The sequence below is a fragment of the Propithecus coquereli genome, unplaced genomic scaffold (genome assembly GCF_000956105.1).
Source record: "Propithecus coquereli isolate 6110/MARCELLA unplaced genomic scaffold, Pcoq_1.0 Scaffold63, whole genome shotgun sequence".
In the NCBI taxonomy this organism is placed as follows: domain Eukaryota; kingdom Metazoa; phylum Chordata; class Mammalia; order Primates; family Indriidae; genus Propithecus; species Propithecus coquereli.
In genome coordinates, this window is record NW_012152285.1 from 4,596,410 (window position 1) to 4,620,266 (window position 23,857).

General features: G+C 37.5%; 2 protein-coding genes across 2 annotated transcripts in view; one reads left to right on the forward strand and one right to left on the reverse strand.

The window, feature by feature from the left end:
* Positions 1-363, reverse strand: part of ACTA2 (actin, alpha 2, smooth muscle, aorta) — a 49,893-nt gene extending 49,530 nt beyond the window's left edge. The window contains exon 1 of the mRNA XM_012659708.1: positions 344-363. The gene's annotated coding sequence lies outside the window, so the exon portion shown is untranslated. The remainder of the gene's footprint in view (positions 1-343) is intronic.
* On the forward strand, positions 343-23,528 carry FAS (Fas cell surface death receptor). Its single transcript, XM_012659709.1, has 10 exons — positions 343-395; positions 11,249-11,384; positions 15,512-15,649; positions 16,725-16,833; positions 18,576-18,637; positions 18,792-18,854; positions 20,044-20,111; positions 21,183-21,207; positions 21,955-22,304; positions 23,481-23,528. Exons 1-9 carry the CDS (start codon positions 366-368, stop codon positions 22,275-22,277), a joined length of 954 nt encoding a protein of 317 aa, XP_012515163.1. The 5' UTR covers positions 343-365; the 3' UTR covers positions 22,278-22,304; positions 23,481-23,528.
* Positions 23,529-23,857: the final 329 nt, after the last annotated feature.

Genomic DNA, 23,857 nt, shown 5'->3' on the forward strand with positions numbered 1-23,857 from the left:
CGGCTTCCCCACCCCCTCCCCGCACGGGCCAAGTTGCTGAATCAATGGAGCCCTCCCCAACCCGGGCGTTCCCCAGCAAGACTTCCTCCCCCTCCTCCGGACCTCTGGGGCTTTTCGTTAGGTCGTCTCTGGTCTCTCGGAAAAACTACCCACAGGTGTTTAAAGTCGCCTCTGGGGAGAGAGGGAAGCAGTTTGAGAGTAAACTTTGCTGGAGCGGCGGGGGCGGGCCCTGGCCGGGAACACACCCAGAGGCCTGCCGGAGCTCGAGGAGGGGCGGAGGGGAACTGTCACTTCTCCTGCCAGTGGGTGACCCGCTCTGCTTGGAGTTGGAGAGGTCTCTCACCTCGGCTGATTGCTCTACAGCCATGCCGGGCGTCTGGATTCTCCGGCCCCTGGTGAGTCCTCTCCTGCCGGGAGGCGGCCGGGCGGGGGACGCGCCCCGGGCTGCGGCGCCGGCGGGGGCAGGAACGCGTGGGCATCGGGGCGCGGCGGGCGGGCTGCGACCCGGCATTGGACAGGCTGGCTCCCGGGGGCTGCTAGGACTTTCCCTCCGGCCCGGGCGCTCAGGGAGCCTGGGGACTCGCCTTTCTTGGGCCTTGATGCGAAGTGCTGACCCCGCGGGGCAGGCGGGGCAGCTCCGGCGCTCCTTGGAGACTCCAGAGAAGAGACTGGCGTGGGGAAGGGGGTGGACAGGGGTTGCGGTAGGAGCCTGGGAGGCTTTGGGGTCGCTGGAGGGGGCCCAGGCCGGAGAGAGGAAGGCATCTTCTGGACAAGTCCTTACATGCCAAGGCAAAAGTCCGCTTAGGCGGGGTGGGTGTGCGCGCCGGGAGGCCGGGGCGGTGGGAGACCCTGCGGTCTGGGGAGCAGCTAGTGCTCCCTGTCTGGCAGTTCTCCCCCAGGCGGCTCTCCCGCAAAGGCCGGCGGGTAAGGCACCGTTTCTTACCCGAAAAAGTTATCTTGGGCAGAATACGCCTCTCGAGGTTTGTTTACCTTCTTATCACAACACAGAAAAAGAAACTGTTTTGTTTCTCTTCCGGGAATTCCTCTCCTAAGACCGTAAGTCACTGCCTCAGTGGTTACATTTTGTTTTGTTTGGCAGCCCCTGTTTTCTCTTTACCCTTTCTTAGCTTGCACTCCCACGGTGGTTTCTGCTTGTGGTGGTACCGTCCCCACAGCGCGTGAACCTGGCGCCTGTACTTGGCCGAGAAACTGGAGCAGCCTCTTCTGGAGATCCCGTCGCTCACATGCCAGCTTGATGATGGCTAATCGAAGGGACCTGGATGCAAGAGGCTCATTTGAGTTCTGAAGCCTCTGAGAGTCCATGGATTTTTATTTTATTGGGTCTCAACAAAGTGCCAGGCACAGTGATAGGAGCGTTGCAAACGTGATGTCAGTCAGTTGTCACAGCAGCCCCTGTGGTGAGGAAGATGTCCTCACCTCCATTTTACAGAAGGTGAAATGAGGTTCAGAGAGCTTAAGTAATTAAACGGAAATCACACAGCTAGTAAGTGGCAGAGCTGGGATTGAACTCAGATTTAATTCCAAAACCCAGGCTGTTTGCTAATTGCATCTAATTTTCAGATTATACATAGAGTAGAAAGTAAAAGGCTGTGATGTCTGGGTCCATTTTATAATTTAAAAAAAAATCTCCTATTCTTTTCAGAAAAAAATGTGCAATATTTGGGCACCTTTAGAAACATCCTTTGAGGAAATTTAAGATTGTAAACTGAGAAACCATTTATACAACATCAGACCATTCTTCTTTCCCTTATTATTAATCACTGCTATTGCAGTGTTGTTTGCATTGAAAATCTCTTTTATAAATAGTTCTTGGACAACAGTATTAGCAAAGTGTAGCAAAATTGTCAAAACCCGAAACTATGCTTAACTTTTGCACAATACTTTATCAGAGGATGCTTGTGTAAAGTACCAAGGAAACTTTGCATTTCTGAAAGAATACACACACAGGCAAACATATGCATATACACATACATTTATTTATATATGCATGTTATAATATCTATAATATTATAAATTAAATATAATTTATTATATTTATATATGTATGTGACTTAGGAAATTAAGGTTTATTAAATAAAATTTGTGAATGCAGATGAGTTAAATTAAAAAAATCAGACGTAACTCTATCATCTAGATAATCATTGTTTACATTTTGCAGTATATCTTCCATTTTCCACCCTCTAATGTGATCCTTTCAAATTTAGTTACACGGAAGCCAGCTCTGTGTCCATAGCTAGCCTAACATCATTACTCTGTTCTTGAAGTTTCCACACTATTGTGTCACCTTGTGTGTCTCCAGAAAATGCTTGCTTTTATGTTTTCACAGTTAGTAGTGCTACCTTACTAGTAGCAATAAAGTAGAGGTGAAGTGCTACATTACTTGGAACACAGAAGCAAATTTTGGTTAATTATGTTTATGGTCTGGAAGTACATGGCTGGAGGTGCTTTTTTTTTTTTTTTACTGCTTATTTTTTTTCCTCTCACTTCTCCTAGTACTCTGCCTCTAATGCTACCTACCCTTAGAAAATGTACCCGCCCTTTACCTTTTTGCTTCTCTTTTCTTCTCTCTACCCTCTTGGAGTTAGTGTTTCCTCCCCTATTTCTAGCTGTTTTTTCCCCACACTGCCTGCAACAAATAAGTTTGAAATCCCAAAACATTCACAGATTTCTAAAGGAGACAGAAAAAGAGTCAAACTTACTTCCAGATTTATTTGAGAAATAACTGTGGGTGCTGTTTTGGTTTTTTTTGTTTTTGTTTTTTCTAATTAAATAGTGCATGAAGCCTTATATATAGGTTTTGTCTTGTGCTATATAAGACATTGGCCAGGCAATCACTGGGCAGCCAGTTTCCTCTCCTTTACATCTCTCAGAATAGTTATCTTAAAATTATGGTGGAAGGAAAGGAGAGGGCATTTGGAAAATAAACCAGTGTATTTACAAGTAATCATACAGAATAGTTCTGGGAGGAAAATAAAAAAATAATTGTTTAATTTGTAATTTAATCATTTTTCTTAAACCAACCCAAGAAACAGGAAATGGGCTATTTATTTTTTAATTGAATGGGCTGTACTTATATCACAAAGGACTTGAAAAGTCTTATGAGCACAATAAAATTATGAAATGTGAATTAAAACATTAACAACCAGGATAGAAAAGCACAAATTTGTAAATGACAGAAAGATTGGGAAGCAAAAATTAGATTAATGTATGGAGACCATTGAGATCTCCACTGTTAGCTACAGTTAGACAAATGAAAATCCTCCAGTGTCCGTGCCTGAAATACAATTACTACACTTAGCAGCAAATTAGAGTTTAATTTGGAAAAATAAATTTTATTTCTTGTACTGAGTTTATGGGGGAGAAAGATGAAACAGAGGCAAAAAGGCATAATACATGTCATCTCTAAGTAAAGCTCTTTGGCACACTGGATAAGTAGTTTTACTGCTAAATAATCTTACAGCGGAAGTGTCAGTATTTCAAAGGAATTTCTCTGAAGGCTCCTCGAATGCTTTAGGGAAGCCAGATCACTATAGCACAACTGACAGTTGGAGAGAATAACTGTTTTGTAAGAAATAGTCTGAAACCTAAATAAGGAAATCCCCCCTTGAAAACCCCTGGTAAATTAAGTGATTTTGGTGAATTACCTTGGATCTCAAAAGTCCCTTAATGAGCACATGTTTTGTAATAAGTACTAAGGACTACTTACTTATGATGAAACATAATAAAAGGATATAATTTAAGACTTGAAATTGATAAAAAGCAATTTGAAACCAAATTTAGGACAGTGAATCCATCTCTTTTTTCTTTTTAAATAGGTAAATATAGAAAAATTGACCACATGATCTGAAACAAAAAGCAAATATTGAAAAAGGAAATTTACTCATTATCTCACCATCCTAATATAAGCAATTTTGATTTTACTTATAGCCTCCCAGCCTTGTCTATACATATATATTATTGCATATTTAGTTTGTGCTCTTTATAGTTTGCTTTTTTGTCTCTTTGCATGTACACAAATCTTTTTCTATTTTTACGTGATTTTTATCGTGTTATTTTTATCAGATGCATTTTAGGAAGGGGATTATTAAGTGAGCTAGGATGACTGTAATTTTTATAATTTATAATTTATTTTATTTATTGCTTATTTTTGTAATTTTTATTATTATAATGAAAACATTTCTTAAATGTACTGTGATATATATATTATATGACTTTTTCTTATCACTAAAGAATTGCTAACAGAACCAGTGTAAGTGCCACAGCATATAGTTTTGTATTCTTTTTGCTATATGTGTGTATATATTCACAAGAGTGGGAAAATAACATTTAATTACCCATTTAATAAGTCTTTTTTATTTTCTGGAAAACTTTTTCTTTAAAACGAAAGACAAAATGTCTTCAACTTTTTATACAATTCAACTTCTAACACCAATTAAGTATCTCCAATTCAATCTCAAACAAGAACAAACTGTTCTATCTCCTTGCCTTCCTTTGTTGTCTTTGAAGTGACAGTATGAATAGTAAAGCCCACATTAGAAAGAAGCTGATCATTGTAAGGTTGGTAACTTTGCCTTCCAGGGAAGGCGATGAGCCAGTTCTCCCCTTTGTTCACAGTTGCTTTCTTGATTTGAAATGAACATGGTGTGCAACCCAGTCACTTTCATAGATGGGCATTTAGAAACAGCAGCCATAGTTGTTATGTTGGACAACTATCTCGGACAACTGGCCTGAGTTCTACTGAGTGGAGATGATAGTGAATTTAATATGAAATTATGCCTTTAGACCAAGGTCAGCCTTGTAAATTAGCAAAATCAGACTGCAAATTCAATCGGCAAAAGTACTCAGCTCAGCAAGGTGAGCAAACTTACTGTAGGTTGTGTTAAGCCATGAACTGGGATAAACTTGCAAAATTAGAATAAATTTGCCATTAATGACGGGTGGTCCTTTAGTCAAATCTTGAAGCACTGTGTGTTTATTCACCTCTGTATCCTGTGAGGCTATAAAAATAGAAGGTGTGAGAAATGTTAATACTTTTGATCTCTGAGGGAAGAGATCTTGAAAAAGAGAGAGAGAAAATGAACTCAGGGTATGTGGGTTCAGGCCCTTATTCCTTGCTAAGGATTTAGGTTTGGTTTTTAGCAATCCTCATAAAAGGATGGTTGGTCCCAATAAGCCTTTTTCACATGAATGTCTGTAAAAATTTAGGCCTGATTTAAAAAATTTGGCCTATACTCACAGAAAGACAAAGACCGCATGATCTCACTTATATGTGAAAGCCAAGACTTGTACTCATAGAAGTAGACAGTAGAATCACTAGAATAGTAGTTGCCAGAGGCTGCTGGGGTGGGGAAAGGAAGGGAGAAATTTGGGGAGATATTGGTTAAAGGATACAAAATTTTTTAGACAAGGGTCTAGTAAGTTCAAGGGATCTATTGTATAACATGATGGCTGTAGCTAATAATGTACTGTATACCTGAAAATAGCTAAGAGAGTAGATTTTAAGTGTTTTCACCACACACACAAAAAAAGTCATATGAGGTAATGTAAACGTTAATAGCTTGACTTAGCCATTCTGAAACATGTACATATTTCAAAACATCACCTTGTACACCATAACACCATACATATGTACAATTTTTTTTTGTCAAATAAAAAAATACAAAAGAAAAACTTGGGCCTATACTGTCCCTAAGCTATGTCTTGTTAGCCCACATAATATTGACAGACAAATAAGGTATGTAATGTAGATATGCATTTATTTATTTTTAATATTAGTTGGTACCATTTAAATGTTGGGGGATTTGGGTTTCGCTTGAAAAATAGAAGGTGTGGGCTCACGTACCACGTCCCCAATCCCCACACGGTTCCCAGGGAGCTCGGCCATGGCTGCTCCTGGGGTCCAGGCAGAGCTCTCACTGCCAGGCCTCTCCCTCTCTTTATCGTCTGTTTCACCTGGGTGCTTAACTCTGTGTTGCCTGTGTGGACCCTCTGGGCATTTAAGAGCTCTGGGGCTCTACTTTAAAACGTTATACCCATTTCCTCCACCGAAGATGACTTTTCTTCTTTTCAGGCTTATTTTTGGAAGGGTCATTATTTCTCCGTGAAAAATCAAATCAGACTCTGGTTTGCAAGTGCAGAACACAGATGCTGTTAGTCTGTAAAACTCTCTTCTTCTCACATGTAAATGCAGCAAACCGCAGATTTTGCTTCCTCTCACCCAGTTGTTCTCCACCTGTGTTGAACACCAGGCTCACCAGGGGTACTTGTTAAAGATGATCTCGAAGAGGGTCCCATTGTCAGAGATCCTCATTGCTTAGGTTTATGGTGGAGCCTAAGCACTCCTTTTTCTACTGCATCACTACATGATTCTGATGTCTATCAGGGTTTTGAGAACTATTTTTCTAACGCTAACACCAAACTCAAAACCCAATCCCAGATGGAAACTCCTAGGCACCTTCATTTTATTTTCTTTATTGCTTAGTTAGTCATGGATCTAACCAGTTACTTATAACTTCTGCCTCAACTACCTTTCTCCTGGACATTCCAGAAACTGGCTTAAGAAAGAAAGAGGACACCCATGGGATAAGATTACCATGTGTATTTTTGTTTACATATTTTGAAAAAAAAATTAATGGAAACTTCACTTATCTCTTTCATGTAGAAAATTTTATTTTATTTTCAGGTTTTCAATTAAGTCATAGTACAAAATGGCATTACTCTTTCTTTATTTTTTTATACAAATCTATTACAGATGCATTATCTTATTGGACATGATGAATTATTATGAATTATTATTATCTTTTTTAGAATTTCTTTTTCCTTAAGTGTTCATAGGTAACTGGAAGTCTAATAAAGAAATAAACAAACAGAATTAGTCAGTGGAACTTCATCTCTTGCTCCATTTTGGTCCTCAGCAGTAGAGGATGTGCCAGCCTGGCAGGCCCAGGAAGTCTGGGAAGAAGTAGTTCGGGCTCATATTGGCACCTGAGGATTTCAGGTCTAAAGACCGTGGGAAATCTCCTGTCTGTTTAGCTCAGTGATCATTCAAGATGGGAAATTCTTGAGGGATCCCAAGTTCATATGTACCACTGATAGCTCTCAAATCAAGAATCTGAGGGAATCAGGAGGCTATAGTTTGGGCCTTATATTAAATTCTTAGGGCTGCTGACTGTGTGGCTTGAACAACAGAAATTTATTTTCTCACAGTTCTGGAGGCTAGAAGTCTGAGATCAAGGTGCCAGTAGGGTTGGTTCCTTCTGAAGGCCACGACGGAAGGGTCTGTTCCAACCCTCTCTCCTTGGCATGTAGATGGCCTCTTCGCCCTGTGGCTTCATCTTCCTTTGTCCATGTGTCTGTCTAGATTTCCTCTTCTTAAAAGGTCACCAGTCATATTGGATTAGGACTCAACATACTGACCTTTTAACTTAATCATCTCTAAAGATCCTATCTCCAAATATAGGCATATTCTGAGTCAGGATAGCTTGGGGATTGGGGAGGACACAATTCAGCCCCTAACAGTTGTGAATCTCCTGGGCAAGATGCCTGACTGCGGGCCAGTGTCTTCACCAGTTTGAAGCATAGTCGCCTCTATCAGATAAGGGGTTTGGGTTAGGTCATGTATAAAGTCCTTTCTGCTCTAAAATTGTAAATATAATGAGACACCAACTTTCAATTTCAATGTTAAGAATCTTAGGAATTAGCTGGAAGTTTAGCTGGTGTCAACACTGGTATCAATACCTTTTTTCCCCCTCACTTGCTTTCTACCGTTTTCCCAAGTACCCCTGTGCCTTCTGTTACCTCTTAGCTGAATTCTTAAAGAAGATCTGTGTGATGGGGGGAAGGAACACTCTTTTCTCTAGAATCCCATAATTCATCTATTTTCATCAGTCTATTTGAAATTCAGAGCCAGGGATGAAAATGTCCACATTCAATTTAAGATGTCTAACTTTCAAATAATTCTTTTAACATGCATTTCTTAATGACTTTTAAATTAAATATTTTATTTTATTTTATTAAACTTGTGTATAAGGATAACTATTGTATAATAAGGTATACTTTTAAAAACATCCGGTTCATACATAAAATAGTATTCCTGATATTTTAAGACAAATTTCCCAGAACTTATATGTGTGTCTTTTTCTTCTCAAAGTTGTCTATATGGGTGCCTAAACAATACTGCATTATTAGATTTTTTTCAGTCAGTTTATAAGCTATACAAGAAAAGTCAGCCCGTGTCCTCTCTAGAGGTATAAAAATAGACAGCATTGTGAGAAATATATCTGTTTATCACAGTTCTGTAACAGCACAATGAGATCCTAAATTATGAGATACTTTTTGTTTATCTTAGTGTTTCATTGGCAACTAGCAACTTAGGTGTTGCATTTTGGACACAAGAATCTATCAGGGAGTGGCTAATAAAGTATACTTCCCTGGTAAGTATTCTTTAAGAAAAATAAATCAAGATTTTAGCAGAGACAGATGGATTTCAGCAGAGACAGAACTTAATGGAAACTATAGTTACCAGTTTGTGGTGATTTGTATAACTTAGCTTTCAATTTCATAAATGAAAACGTTCCCTTTAGTGTGACCCATCTTTTTGTCCAATAATTTTATTTCAAAAATGAAACAGAATTTTCTTTACCGTCAAATAACATTGCTGTTATTAGTGGTGATATATTTAGTCTCAGTGGATGAAAGAAAAATAAAATAGCCTTGATTCTACTAGTTTAAGGACATATGTCCAAATTAAATGCAGGTTAATGTTTATGATGTTTGATTTAATAAAATTATAAGACTACCAAAAAGAGCAAAAAAAAAAAAAACCCAAAATTTTTATGAAGGATTAAATGCTAATAATTCAAAGATTTAGAATTTTTTTTCCACCTTTCCAATAGTAGGTAGGTTGCTATTTTCAATTCACCACCATTATTATCCAGCTTTTCTTATCGTATTGAAAAAGAATAACACGAGTAATAGATCAGTGTAGATCTTTAAGCTTAACACAATCCTCCTACCTCTAAAGTTTTCCCTTTTAACGTTTTTTATTATACAACAAACACATGTGCGTTGTAGAAAAAAAGAGGAGTTAAGCAAAATGAAGAAAAAAAAATCACTCATAGTCTTGACAACTGGAAATAAACACTATTAAATTTCGATCTGTTAAAAGATAATAATATCCTGCTGAAACATTTTTTTCTTGAAATGTTTTTATTTTATTCCCTTCTACTTTCTTCACTCCTCACCTGCTAGGATGGAATTGTCTGGAACACCATTATACCCCCTCATCAAGGGGACAATTTTTTTCTGCAGTAGCTGAGCACAGTGGCCATATTGACGAAACTCCCTTGTGGGCTCTGATTAGAAGTAAAACCCTCTTCACCAGGACCCCTGTGGAGCTCGCTGCTGCCTCACCATGTGGCAGCAGACCATTTGCAGCCAGGGTGATGCCTGTGCTCAGCACTGAGAAATCTCACTGACAGTTCCAGGCGTCTGTTTACTCATTCTTGCCATGCTGAGGGCTTCCATTTTTCAACGCCCAATTTTTTTTTTTTTTTAAGTCTTTTCCTGTTTGTTTTGAACTTCAAAAAGAACAGAAAAAAAAAAAAGTGATTTTTTTTTTTTTTTTTTAAACTTCTTTTTCAAGTCCTAGGTCATGTCTCAGGGCCAACTGCCATGCTGACTCTTTGGACTAATCCTGAATGGGAGCCTGAATTTCTTCCAGACGTTAGTTTAATTCAGTCACTGAGATGTTAACTGTATTCGTAACTGCCACGTTAGATCTCGAGGGCTGACCGTTCCTGGGAAAGTGAGGAGAGCCTGTCAGACTGGGGTGGCACCGGGGCAGAGCGTTATCTTCTGGGTCTGCGTGTCTTGCATCATTTCTTCTATTCCATAACCTGGTTGGCTATAAAAAATCATTCTTCACTGATGCTGCAGATAATGAATAAATATCCAGTTCTCTCAGTTTCTCATCATCTGAGTCAAGGGAAAAACTCCCAGGTGTCCCTATTTCTGAGCTTTAAAGGGATCAAATGCAAAGATTCTGGTATAGAATGACTTCCAGTTCCTAACAATTTGTGCATTTCAGATCCTCACCCCTGCAAGAGACTGCACTCTTGGTCACGACTGTTCTCAAAAACTCAGTGCCCAAACTGGAGGGAGGGAATCTCAAATTGAGCTTTTTCCCAAGCTTCAGGGCTGACAAATTTTGCCTTCTCTGCCAGCCAGAGCCCTGGCTTTGGGGATCTTGCTACAGTTTTCCCAGACTAAAGGGCTTGGGGCTGACTTCCAGTTCTCAGAGAAATCCTGCCAAACACCTCCCGTTCCCCCAACATCCATTTGTTTTGAAAGTTCATTATATAATTAGCATGCAGTCTTCTTGCCAACAATTGTCTGAAAATAAATTGAGTGGTTTGCATGCCTAGGTGGAGTAAAAGTAATTAGGAAACTATTTTACAAGTCTGAAACATAGCCCAGATTTGGGCCAGAAGTGCTGGGTTTGAGTCCTCTCTTAGCCACTCTTAACTGTAGGTTATTGGACAAATCATTTCTCATGCTCTGGGCTGCTTCCCTGGGGACTTGACCATTTAAACCAAGAATTGCGGACCTACTCATAATATTGTCTCCTAAATATTGGGTGAAATTAGCATACCAAGGAGAATAGAGTGCCATACCCATAGGGAACACACATATGTACACACAATTGGATATTAATATTTGGTAGCAGAACTGGGATTCAAACCACAGTTATTTTGAAATTTCTTTTTTCCTACTGCACTATGCTGCTCCTAACTGGAACTTTAATAGTAATAATACCACTTATTGGGCACTTATTTATTATGTGCCAGCTACTGCGTTAAAAGCTTTAAATGCATTATTCCATTTAATTATGACAACAAACCTATGAGGAAGAGGTTATTTCTACTTTACAGATAAAGAAACTGAGATTTGGAGAATTTAAGTGATTTTACCCACAAACACAGGGCGGTAAGTGGAAGCCAGTATTCGTGTTTGAGCCGAGTCCTGGATGCCACTGTCGTGATACTGTGTCTAGTGAGGTCTGCACTGCCATGCAGGTGATCAGCTCTTTTCTGGGAGACGAGTCAGCAAGCCCCACGTTGACTTTGCCTGGGCCGAGCAGATACCGCCCTATGGGTGGGTTACACCTGTTGACCACATTGCTTAGTTCAGAAATCAATAAAATTCTCTTCATGCCTTTCTTTTACAGATACTTACCTCTATTGCTGGATTATTGTCCAGAAGTATTAATGCCCAGGTAACTGAAATCAACTCTAAGGAGTTGGAATTGAGGAACAATGATGCTCATTCCTTGAGCCAATCATGCCAACGGCCCTGTCTTCCTGGTATGTTACTCAGAACATTCAGAGATTAGAATGAAACTCAGAATGAAGAGTGGTATATAGTCATAATGACTACAATAGTTTTTACAGCTTTTAGTTCTCCTGTATTATACAGCATAACTGAAAAAAGAAAAAACTATGAAATTATTTTCCCAAGACCAGTTTTATTCGTCTTTATCACACTCATTTGATGTGGTTATGAATAAATTCAATTTCCAAATGACAAACACATCTGAAATGAGATTTTTTTATTTATCTCCATTTTTTCATGAGCAAAAAAGGCTTACCTGCAAATATTAAAGTTTATCATATGAAAAGTTTAGAATCTGTCAAAATAATAGTGGAACTCTGAAAGCAAGAGACTTATACTCTTATGGGATATGTCTCAGCACTTTCCTTCAATCAGAAGGTATCTAAGAAACCTATTTTTCCTGGCACTGAAGCCTGCAAAATATATTTGCATTTTTTTAGCTGAATAACTAGATGAACTAGAAGAGCAACGGACAGAAACCAACAATTTTTTAAAACTCAGTACTTTGCAATGCAAACCAATTTCAGATCGGAAATCCTTCAAACACTAGCAAGCTAGAGCTAAGCAGAATGCAATTTTGCAAACTTTTTTTCGACTTGGAGTAGAGTTGGCTACCATTACATACAGATACAGATCTCTCCCAACTGCAATGTGATGTAAGACAGGAAAGTAAAGGAAAATAGCACATGGGTTCATGCTGTAGAATAATAGAACCAAAAAGTGCTGTAGTAGGTTTCATGGTTGGCCTCCTAGGCTTCAGGCAGTCAGGCTGCAAAACAGGAGGGTGTCCTATTTTTTAAAAGATTCTACCAGTCTCCCTTTGCCTCCTGTCCAGATTTTAATAACCTTTATGGAAAAATCTTCCTTATAACTCAACCCATTTGTACTTAAAGCCATTTGCACCTACTCTTCTCCAAGTTGGAATAAAGAATGGCTTTCTGGCTTTATTATAACTTGCTTAACACCATGAATTTGCCCTGTGAATTGAAACCTTTGTTTATAATTTTAAAACCTAAGATGCAAATTAAAACAAAGATAATATGCTTTGCACATCAAGCTGTCAAGGATTTTTGCCTGTTGTTTTCTGGTTTTGATTGGTTTTGTTTTCATTTAAGAAGAGATCTCATCTCAGCCCTGGAGAGTTTGCTTGTGCGATAAGAACTCTCATATACCATTATTGGAATGTAAATTATTACAGACTTTTAAGAAAAAAATTTGGATATATGGGTAAAAAATTTAAAAATGTTTATACTCACTGAGTTAGTAATTGATTTATAGGAAAATGTCTTAAGAAAATAAACCAAAATAAAGGAAAATATTGTATAAACTACGTTTCATTGTGATACCCAACGACATGGGATTGCATAAGTAAATTCTGGAAGATTCGAAGATTGGAATATTAATTAAATTATCAATTAAAGTCATGTTTTCTGATATATTTCTAATATAATCCTCAATTATATAAATCTCCTTAAGTGATTTTCCACTGATGTGGCTGGATTAACTGACTCTCTCTGCTCCCTCTCTACATAATCTGGATGGCATCCAGCCCTGTTAAACACTCATCTCACTTCAATTTCCTCCTGTTGAATTTGAGGCTTATAAATATTCAAGTTGCTTCCAAATCTGTTTATGGTCACTGGTGTTGTGATGTTAATATATAATTTAATTATTATATATAAATTAATGAAATACAAATACAGAGAAAAGACAGATTTTATTTCTATGGAAACTAGGTTGAATGCATTGGAGAAAAGGTGAGATGCTAAAAGATTGTTGATGAATTAAGTGAGGTCAAAATAAATGTAAAATAGTAGGAAAAAAATCACAAAAATCTCGAAAGCCATCCATACAGATTATTGCTGCTTTTAAGTTTTCTTTCCATCAAGAAGGGAGGAAAGAAGGAAAAAAGGAAGAAAGGGAAGGAGGGAAAGGAAAGAAGGAGGAAAGGAAGAACAAAACAAAGAAGAAATCATAGGTGAAGCGTTATGGATGTCACTTAACTGGGCAAGAATCTGGGATTCTAATACCTTGGCTTTACATCACAAGATTGGCAAATGATTATATAGTTATGCTTTATAAATTGAAATATAGTATCTACAGTATTTTTAAATGATTTCCTATGTGAACTGATGTTTTTGATTAACTGTTCAAAAAAGCTGTCACCACATCACCATATCCAATAAGAAGGATTCTACAGTATACTGCATACCTATTACATATATACACACACACACCTGTTACATATACATATGCTCATATGTATACATATTTGCATATTTATATGCATAAGAATGCAATAAAATAACAGGTAATATCTCAAGATAGTTGATATATAGGTGCTTTTTGTAATTTCCTGCCTTTTCCAAATTTGCCACAATATGCATTTGTACTATTACGCTCAGAAAAAATGTATTTTAAGATCTTATTTTCAAGAAAAGAACCACTCATTTTTTATAGTTTAATAAATTTAGGTTTTATGCTTGGGAGGAACAAACAAACCTGTGATTTATTGTATCCTTATCATGCTGTAGGCATTGTGCTAAGAATGTTTTGCAAGGTATTAATAATTCATTAAAGAGATCAACTCATTTAAAAACCAGTATAATACCACTAGCAAGAAATAAAATTGTACTTTGGCTCTGTTTTCATTAAAATATTGCTTCATTGCTATATAGCCCTATATAATGTATTTGAATTTTGTTCTGGGTTTGTTTGCTTATTTTTTTCTATGGACAGACTATTGTCTTTGTTTACTAAAATATCATATATGTTAACATTTCATAATTTGCTTGTATAGTAAATATTTTGTTTTGTCAAAAAGAATGCTATGAGGTTATGAAGGAAATCATTTATCTAGGAAAGACAGCATAAATTCTTTTTGCTCTACATGTGAGTAGAGCAGGTTAGACTTTGTCTATTTTTTAAAATTAGTTATACTATTAATAAAGTCACTAGTAATGTTTTTCTTATACACCTCCCTGTATATTTTCTATGTCTTTTTCCTATCTTCTTTCCCTAATCTAGTTTTCCCCATATCATTTTTCGCCACTTGGTATCCTATATTTATTTGCACATTGTCTGCCTTTAGCCTGAGAAGGTGAAGTCTTTGGAGGTCAAGGTGTTGTCTTATTTCCTGAACAATCTCCAACTCCTAGAAGGTGCCTAGCACACAATAGACGTTTAGTAAACTCTGGTTAAATAAATGAATTTTTCAAGAGAACGCATTGTTGTATAATGCTTAGTAATAGAAATACAGTCACTTTATTTTTAAAGTAAATTAATGCAAGCATGAATATTATTTAAAATCGTTTGTATTAAGATAACAAACCTGATAATAAATTTTGTTATAAATATGTCCATGCCTGCCCCTCAAAACTTTACCCTGTCTTTTCATGGAAAAGTAACAGAAAGAAAGGACAGCGAAAAGGGAACTGTGAGCTCTCACTAGGCAGGCTGCATGCAGTTCTGACAGCAATTCAAGAGAAGTACTATCTCCACCATATGCACAATGAAATTTAGGCTTAGAGAGTAACACTTTGTTAAAGATTTTACAGCTACTAAAGATTTGACCCAGGTCTTTAGAACTTCAAATATTCTTTTCCTTAAACTACACTATTTCTTATCAGGATTTGTGGACTTTGGAAAGTAAAATGAGAAGTCCGAGCAGGATGAATTATTATATTAATAGTTTGGTAATCTCTGTGGCCAGTAACAGCCATCCCCACCCTGAACATACACCTACCAACCTCTCCCCTATCCCAAAAAAGTGAGCTGGTAAAGGCCTTTCTTCCAGTGCATTTGGTCCTTCTGACTTTCTCCTTTTTTCGTATGCTCCTGTTGTCAATCATCCTATTTCTGTAGGCATATTCCTTCAGTTACTCTTTTGTCTTTTGTCTTGGGAGACTTTCTGGCTCTTGACATGATTTTTGCAATAAACGTCTCCCCTATTGTATTTATATATCATTTATCTAAGCCCCCCCACTCTGCACATCCCCCACCTCCCATTTTAGGAGAGTTTTATTGTCATCCCTGAATACTTCCCCCACTGTTGCCTGGCCACCTACTGTTCGAACTTGCCCCTTTTTTTCTTGGGCAGGTGAACGGAAAGCTACTGAGTACACAACTGATGGACATGAACCAGACTGTGTACCCTGCCAAGAAGGGAAGGAGTACACGGACAAGGAACATTGTTCTTCTAAATGCAGAAGATGTAGACTCTGTGATGAAGAACATGGTAAGAGTCTTAAAAAGCAATCAAAAGAGACCAATCTTGACACTCCATGTTGAATCATATACAATTTGAAATTGGGACCTGCTCTGGGGCTGTGGTGACATATATGAAGGGGAAGGATGGGGCTGGCTGGGGAAAAGCAGGACCAAGCACTGAGCTAGTCACTGGTCTAGACATTTATGAGTCAAGTCTGGGCAATTCGTGCAGATGTAAAAGAATGACTAAATATGAACCCTGGGAATAGTGTTATTCAGCTCCAATCAAAATGCAAATAATTATTTTTTTCCTGCCTTGATTTATGCTTGTATGATGGCTCTTGTTCATGGCCAGAAGGAGCTCAGAAACCTGCGGATACAAGGACAGAGAAACCCGAGAGTTGGCTGGGATGCTCCCCCTTCTTTTGGGATTTGGTTTGTCCTGACATTTCCAGTTGGGGACTTGAATTTTCATGGATATATCAATCTATTCTGAGGGCCCAGATTAAAATATAACAGAAGTACTTCTAGTTTTGCTTGACCTGGAGAAACCTCTGGACATAAAGCTTTTCTTGTTTCTATTCAGGTTCTAAAACAATGTTTCTCAATCTTGGCTGTGCATTAGAATTGCCTAAAGAGCTATTTAAAAAGCCAATGCTTAAGTCCTGCCTCGGGGCAATTAAATCAGAATCTCTTAAGTGAGGGCGTTGGCATTGGTCTGATTGAGCAAGTCTAGGATAGACCCTAAGATTCTGCATTTCTAACAAGCTCCTGGGTGAAGCCAGTGGGGCAGGTGCACCGGCCACACTTTGATAGTTAGGCTCTAGACCCGAGGAATGGGAGAGCCATCCAAACGAGGGTGGGGCTTGTCTTAGTTGTTGGATTGCCTGCCGATTTAAAACTCTGCTAAATGATTGTTGGCAATTTCAACCTGGGCTCATCTGTTTTGCGTTTAAACGCCAGTCATCTTACTAAAGGTGTGATGGTGTGACTGTTGATGTAAGCAGTGGATTTCAAAAAATCCACGCAGCTCCTGCCCATCATTTTCGTAGCCCATTTATAACTAGTTGCTATAATTAATAATTTGCAAACTGGTTTTCTAGGCTTAGAAGTGGAAATGAACTGCACCCGGACCCAGAATACCAAGTGCAGATGTAAATCAAACTTTTTTTGTAACATTTCTGGGTGTGACCACTGTGACCCCTGCATCAAGTAAGTTTTAGTTTTTCTCTGATTTAAACACTAGATATACCTTGAGAGATACCATCTTCCTGGAGGGAATCAACATTGCCTGAGAATCAAGAATTACGGTTCTAGTCTGGCTTTGCCTCCAAGCAACTAGGTGACATTTGCTCATTTAAATAATGTTGAACACCAAACATGGAACACTTCCTGTGCCCATGACACTGGCTGCTTAAGCTAATGCTGTGAACGATTGTTGACGCAATCTAGAAACACATTCCTGGCATCCAGGTTATCCGTCTAGAGGCAGAGACAGTCAAGAAAAGCAATGATTATTGTGTGTCAACATCATGTGACAAGCCTCAGAAGACACTTGTGTTCAGGGTGTTAACAGTTAAACTGGAAAACTTTTCAACTCTGCCTGAAGACTCAGGGGTGAAAATATGACACATGGCTTAAGTCTTGAAGGAAAAAAAGAAAGAGCATTAACAGGTGCACATGGATGGAAAGCACATTTTAGGCAGAGGCTGCAAAAAGATAGTAGAAGCTCAGGAGAACAGGGTACCTGGAGTGTTGGCAAGATTGAGAAGGAGTCAGAGCTGGATTATGAAGGGCCTTGTTGTTTATGCTAAAAAACTTGGTTTTGACCCGAAGTTAGAAAACCTGATTGTGCATTCTTACTTTTCTGCTGATTAACTGGGGGAATTTGAGCATATCACGTAACCTCTCTGAGCTTCAGTTTTCTTACTCATAGGGTGCAAATAATATTTACATGTTCTCTCTGCCTCATTTCTGTGAACATCAGGTTGGGTAATATGTGTTATAAAAGTAGCTTTTGTTTTGTAAGATACTGTTTTATAGAAATGTAAATATTTAGGATTACTATTCATTTGCTTCTCCTTAAACTTGTAATTCATCTTGGGAAACTTCTAGGAGTTCATCTAACAGGCTGAAGAAGTAGGGACATGATGTCTTATGTCTTCTTGGCTAAAAAAATTTTAGCCTCTTTAGCAGTTGTTCTAGCCTCTCTAAATAGTAAGTAGTGTTTAGAACTACTATTAATAATAATAATATTTCTTATTAATATTAATAGTATTAATAGTTCTAAGTACTTCATACATAATCTTGATTAATTTTCTTCTCATGATAACCTCTTGAGATAGATAGTATTATCTCCATGTTATTGATGAGACAACAAACTCATGGCAGCTAACTGACTTCTCAAGCTCACCTTGTTAAGAGACAGAGGGAGACAATCTGAAGAAAATCCCACATGAACCCTTGAGTCACGTAATCACCACTTGATGTTAAAAGTGGCAATATCTAAGGGCCAGCTGAGTAGCCTTTCTAAGCAGCATCATGGGCAGTGGTTATTGTCTGGCCATTTTATTGTTCTATGGGAATATTTTGAAATTGCTGTTGAGAGCTAATTTAAGCCCTAGTATTTAAGTGTTCCATTTATTACCAGTTTGAAGTTTATTTTTGTGTCTATTTCATGCTCTCTTTTGTGTGCCAATATTTTATTTCCTTCCTTTAACACTCTTGACATCTTAAAACATAGAGTGACTCCTTAAGATTTTTTTAATCCACACATCCAAATTATGTCATTGATTTGGACCAGCTTTAGATGCTAATCTAGAAATATTTGAGAGAATATATTTCCCGGAGATGCAAAGATGGATAAAATGGCCCCTAATCTATAATGTGCCATTGAAAATTATATAGGAATCATTCCACCAGGCTTTTTGAATTTCCCCTGTATTTTTTCCTAGGTGTGAACATGAAGTTATTGAGGAATGCACACTAACCAGCAATACCAAATGCAAAAAGGAAGGTAATTATTTCTTTTTATGGCCATATTTTCCTTTCTCCCATCCCCATGGTAAAATATGAAGAAAAAGCAATCACTTTTATTATCTGAGAGTTTATGTTGTTTACTCTTAAGGATGCTTATTTTCATATAAAATGTCCAATGTTCCAATCTGCAGGATCCAGATCTCACAGGCTGTGGTGGTTTACCCTCCTGCTCCCGATTGCAGTAATTGGTTGGAGTAAGTTCTTACTTTTGTTCAAACTATAGATTGAAGTAACTTGGGAAGTAGTTGTTTACAAAAATTTCCTTCCGTGTCCTGCCTATAAGAAAGCTACCAGTTAGGTAGATCTGCTGTATTGTTAATTTCCTGCCACTGAATGCACCCTTGAGAGTTGATAATATTGGATGATATTATCCCTCAGCTACTGTTTCTGAACAAGAGTTTGAGGGCATCGAGTGGTATTCTGATTTTTCATACGAGCAAGGGTTCTCCGTGGCAGCAGAATTGGCCCCAAATCACAAGTAATCCTTGACTATTCATTGAGATCTCCCCATGCGAAAAGAAAACACAAGGAGCAAAGGCAGTCCCAGCAAAGGCAGTGCAGGGAACAGTTGATAAACTTGTGCCTCTTCTTCCTTGACCAAACTTCATGTTTCTAATTCTCCCCCTTTCACTTAAAATGCCACGGTGACACATTTCATGCAAGGGTAACTTAATAAAGTCAGCAGATAAGCCAAAGTTGGGTATAATCATAATTAGTCTAGAAAAATCCCTTTAAATCATTCATAAAGTACAGGGTCACACCAATTTTCAATAACTCAGAAGCATCCAATTGTTCCTTCTCTGTTGAAATAATTCCTTCTTTCTTCAGTTCAGCTGAAGAGGAAGAGGTTGCCTTGCCTTTAGAGGTTATTTAGCTAAAAATACATTCTCAATATTTAAACACTGTAATTGTGCTCAAAGACTTACAGATTCCTTTCTTCCATCTCACACTGACTTCAAGGCACACACCCATTGAGTAGTACACTTGAGTTATGTGTGAGCGTGTGTACTAGAATTTCTGGGCATTAAATGCCACTTATGGCAAGTTGATGTTGACTTTCATGTTCTTCTGTGCCCTGCTGTAGCCCTGCCAACCACCTCCTCACTGGTGCTGGTCTGACAATAATTCAGAAGCCATCCTTGTGCTAGGCCAATGGGTGGTAATTAGATGACTCAATTAAGACAGGACCTATCTCAAGAACAGTTGACTCAGTGGGGTAAGAATTCCAAAATGGGCACAGCACTGCCTCCTGTGGTGTTTGGTCATCTTAGGTTTCAGCAAGTTTCTCCTTCTCCCTTCTTATACTTAGTGTGAAAATATGTTCTCATATGCATCCTACAAGGCTAAGACCTGAGTTTGATAAAAATTTCTTTGATCTTTCAGTAGTGAAAAAATACATGAAGTGCAGCAATGAAAAACATGACCGTGATGAATCTACAGCACAAAATCCTGTAGGTGTTGAAACATGCATCAGCTTTCTTGAAAAAAATAGAGAAATCAGTAATTCAGTTTTTTATTTGTTACTTTCCTTTAAACAAACATTTATTGTGTTTATGTGTGGGGCATCAACAATGAATTAAGATAGGGTGCCCTTTGGACTTGGGGGGAGTGGGGAGGCAAGGGCAATATACATAACCTAAACATCTGTACCCCCATAATATGCTGAAATAAAAAAATAAAAAAAATTTACAAATCAGAAAAAAAAAAAAATAGATAGGGTGCCCAGTTTATAAATAAGTTTCTACAGAAAAACTCTCAGAATCATCAAAGGGGGAACTGAGAGTGTGCTTGAATGTGAGTTGAAACAAGGATGTGGCCAAGCTCCGTGCTCCATGTTGGTGTTATCCCTGTAGAGGGGCACCCTTTACCAGAGCATGGATTCAGTATCCAGGCCTAAGCAAAGAGATTGCTCTTAAAGTCCGTTATAAAGTCACTGCTCAATTCTCTCCAACTGCTCGTTGACCTTATCTCTTGTCATATCTTTTCCCAGCATGGATCAGGCATTTCAAATAGCAAAGAGATACCCTGGGAAGAGAAACCAGTTCTACTTAATTGAATGATTTTCTCATTCGGGACCAGGGTTCAATGGGAATTAGGGTTCTTTACATCAATATAGTACAAAAAAATGTAGTACAAAAAATTTCAACTTGAACCATTTTCTGGTGTCAAAAATAAGAATAGTTACAGTGAAGAAAATTTTAGAATCATTATGTTTATTGTTTATTTTAATGAGTCTATATGAAAAATAATCTCAGCCCATTCCATAAATTCCTTGGGTTCCTTGATTTTGTAAAAAATAAGACAATATTGCTTAGTTTCTGGCAAGGCTGGAACCTTTCAGAATCAAAATTGCATAGTAAAGAGACCCTTCTTAATCACTTAGTCCAGTTTCCTAATTTTATACATCAAGCAACTGTTTGTACTTCCTTCAGAATTAAGGAAGAATTAGAAGATTACATTTAAAATATTCTAAATATATTTTTATTTCTCTCTCTTCCCACTTCCATTTTTTTTCTCCTCAGGAAACAGTGCCAATGAATTTATCTGGTAAGGCTTTTATCATTTTATTTCATAAAGATGGCTTGCTTTGGAGTAATGGGCCAATTTTAGAATAAAATAATGTTGCCTAATTTGAGTCACATGTTATGAGATCTTGCTATTTCTTGAGCTTACAGTTCTTCCTGCTCACCATGAAAGGTTTATCAGGCAGTTTGTTTAAACTTGTAACTAATACCCATAGTTAAAAATAAATCAGGTAACAATATGACACTGTATTCTGAGGCTTAATAGATTTTATTTCATAACCAGTTAGACATATTACAGAACTCCTGCCTAAACTGACCAAGAGGTTAAACTAGACTGTAGACTTAGTTATTATTGGTGTACCCAACTCTATAACAACATACATGATTCTGTTCTTTGATCTGTGATTCAGAAATAAGATGATCATAAACTCGTTGCTTATCCTTTTAGGTTTGTGGGTCATTGATCATCAGATCTATAAGACATGTTAGAGGTGATCTTTTCCAATCCTTTTATTATATAAATGAGAGAAGAGGATGCAGAGATGTTATGTATATAACATACAGGTTATATAGAAAGTGACTGGGGACATAGCAGGAGTCGAAATTAGAGGTCGAGCTTGTTTTGTTTCCTTTTTTCCCCAAGCAGCTCTTTAGATGTCTGGGACTTACCTGTATTCTTAAGTACTGTAAAAGGAGAAATAAACGTGGTTTTCAGTAATGGGAATTTCGTTTAGAAAAATGAATTTTCAGACTATTTTCCATTTTTCAGATGTTGACTTGAGTGACTATATCCCTAATATTGCTGAAATCATGACAATAAGTCAAGTTAAAAAATTTGTTCGGAAGAATGGTGTCAATGAAGCCAAAATAGATGAGATCAAGAATGACAATCTCCAAGAAACAGCTGAACAAAAAGTCCAACTGCTTCGTACTTGGTATCAACTTCATGGGAAGAGAAATGCCTATAACACATTGATTAAAAATCTCAAAAAAGCCAAACTTTGCAGTACTGCAGAGAAGATTCAGGATATGGTCTCGAAGGATATTACTAAGAAACAGAAAAATGAAAATGAAAGCCAAGACTTGGTCTAGAGTGAAGAACAACTAACTCAGTTCTGAGTATGTGCAATTAGTATTTGAAAAAGCTCTTAATAGCTGAAGGCTGTAAATATTGCTTGGTTTTTCACTGGGTATATTTTCTTTTCTCATTTATTAGATTTTCAGAGCCAATATATTTACAGATTTTCAATATGTCATGATTCTGCCTTCAAGAATGTTTAAAATCTCATTGGGAAGATAGACATGGGCAAGAGTAAATGCAATGGCATGTTAAGTACACAAATAGGGATGTATGCAAAGGACAAAGGATTAGGATCGTGCTCTAGTATGTGACATATGTTTCTATAGACATGAATGTGATTGGTATGTGTTAGTACACATGTCTATCCTTAGGCTCACCCCATTCCATGAATTAATATAAGCTATGTGATTTTGTTGAAATATCAGTCACTGGATAGGCCATTTTTCCTCTAAGTTACCTCCACAATAACTGTAGAGATTTTACCATATTTCTAAACTTTGTTTACAACTCTGAGAGGTGCATATTCAGATAATGCACATATATTTGAATGTAGAATTTAGTAAGGTTCTACCTCAAAGGTCTTTGCACAGATTACTGGTATTTTATTGTGCACTATTTCAATTTTGAATTTATGTAGAAAACATAGATTAAATTATAATACTTGAATATTTTATATTTGTTTGCCATTTTATTGGGTCAAAATAATCTACTTCTTTCTCAGGTGCCAAAAGCATTTTGAGCAGGAGAGTATTACTAGAGCCCTGCCACCTCTCTGTTCATTTTCTCCTTGATGTTCATCTTGATAACCTAATACACACCCAAACCTAAAAGTATCACCGAAGAAATACTTAATGATCCACCAAAAGTCAAGGCTGCCCTTAGAAATTCTAGCCTGGTTTGGAGATATTTACTGCTTTTAAAGAAGGTAGCTTTGTGGCATATCTACCATCAAAGATGATAAGATAGATTCTTATTTTTCCCCCACTGCACAAAATGTCCAGTAGCACCCCATGTGTTCTCTTCTGCTACAATCAGCAGCTTATACATAGCAAAGGTAAAATCATCAGGTTTCAGGAATGGCTCTTGTTATCTCCTGCAGGTTCTTAGACAAACAGTTCCCTTCCTTACTGCTACTTTGTTACTTACACGTTTAAAGATCTTTGAAAGTTTGTATTAAATGTGAATTTTAATAAATACTATTTATATTTATATAGATGTAAACTGAAGATAGTTACAAACTGAAGTGGATACCTAGAACTACCTAAAGAGCGTCCATTGATGAAGAAATTTTTTCCTCTTATGTTTAGAAATATAAAATATAGCTAAAAATATTTAATTAAAATAATGTTTTTGATAGTTCTGGTTATCTCTTTTTTGGTGGGGGATTGCTTTTTGGTTTTTTTTCCTTTGCTCTAACTACTGCTAAATGTAACATTTTTATGAATCTTTAATGCTTAACGCTTTCTTTGGTATCTTAGGAGGTACTTTTTTATTTTTAATTATTATGGGTATATAACAGTCGTATATATTTATTGGGCACATGTAATGTTTTGATACAGGCATACAATGTGAATTAATCAAATCAGGGTAA

Excerpts from the sequence above, each read along its gene's own strand:
- FAS (XM_012659709.1), top strand. The coding sequence starts at position 366 with ATGCCGGGCGTCTGGATTCTCCGGCCCCTG. Across the intron at positions 11,385-15,511 it reads CCAACGGCCCTGTCTTCCTG|GTGAACGGAAAGCTACTGAG; the intron begins GTATGTTACTCA and ends TTTCTTGGGCAG. Across the intron at positions 18,855-20,043 it reads GATTGCAGTAATTGGTTGGA|TAGTGAAAAAATACATGAAG; the intron begins GTAAGTTCTTAC and ends TTGATCTTTCAG.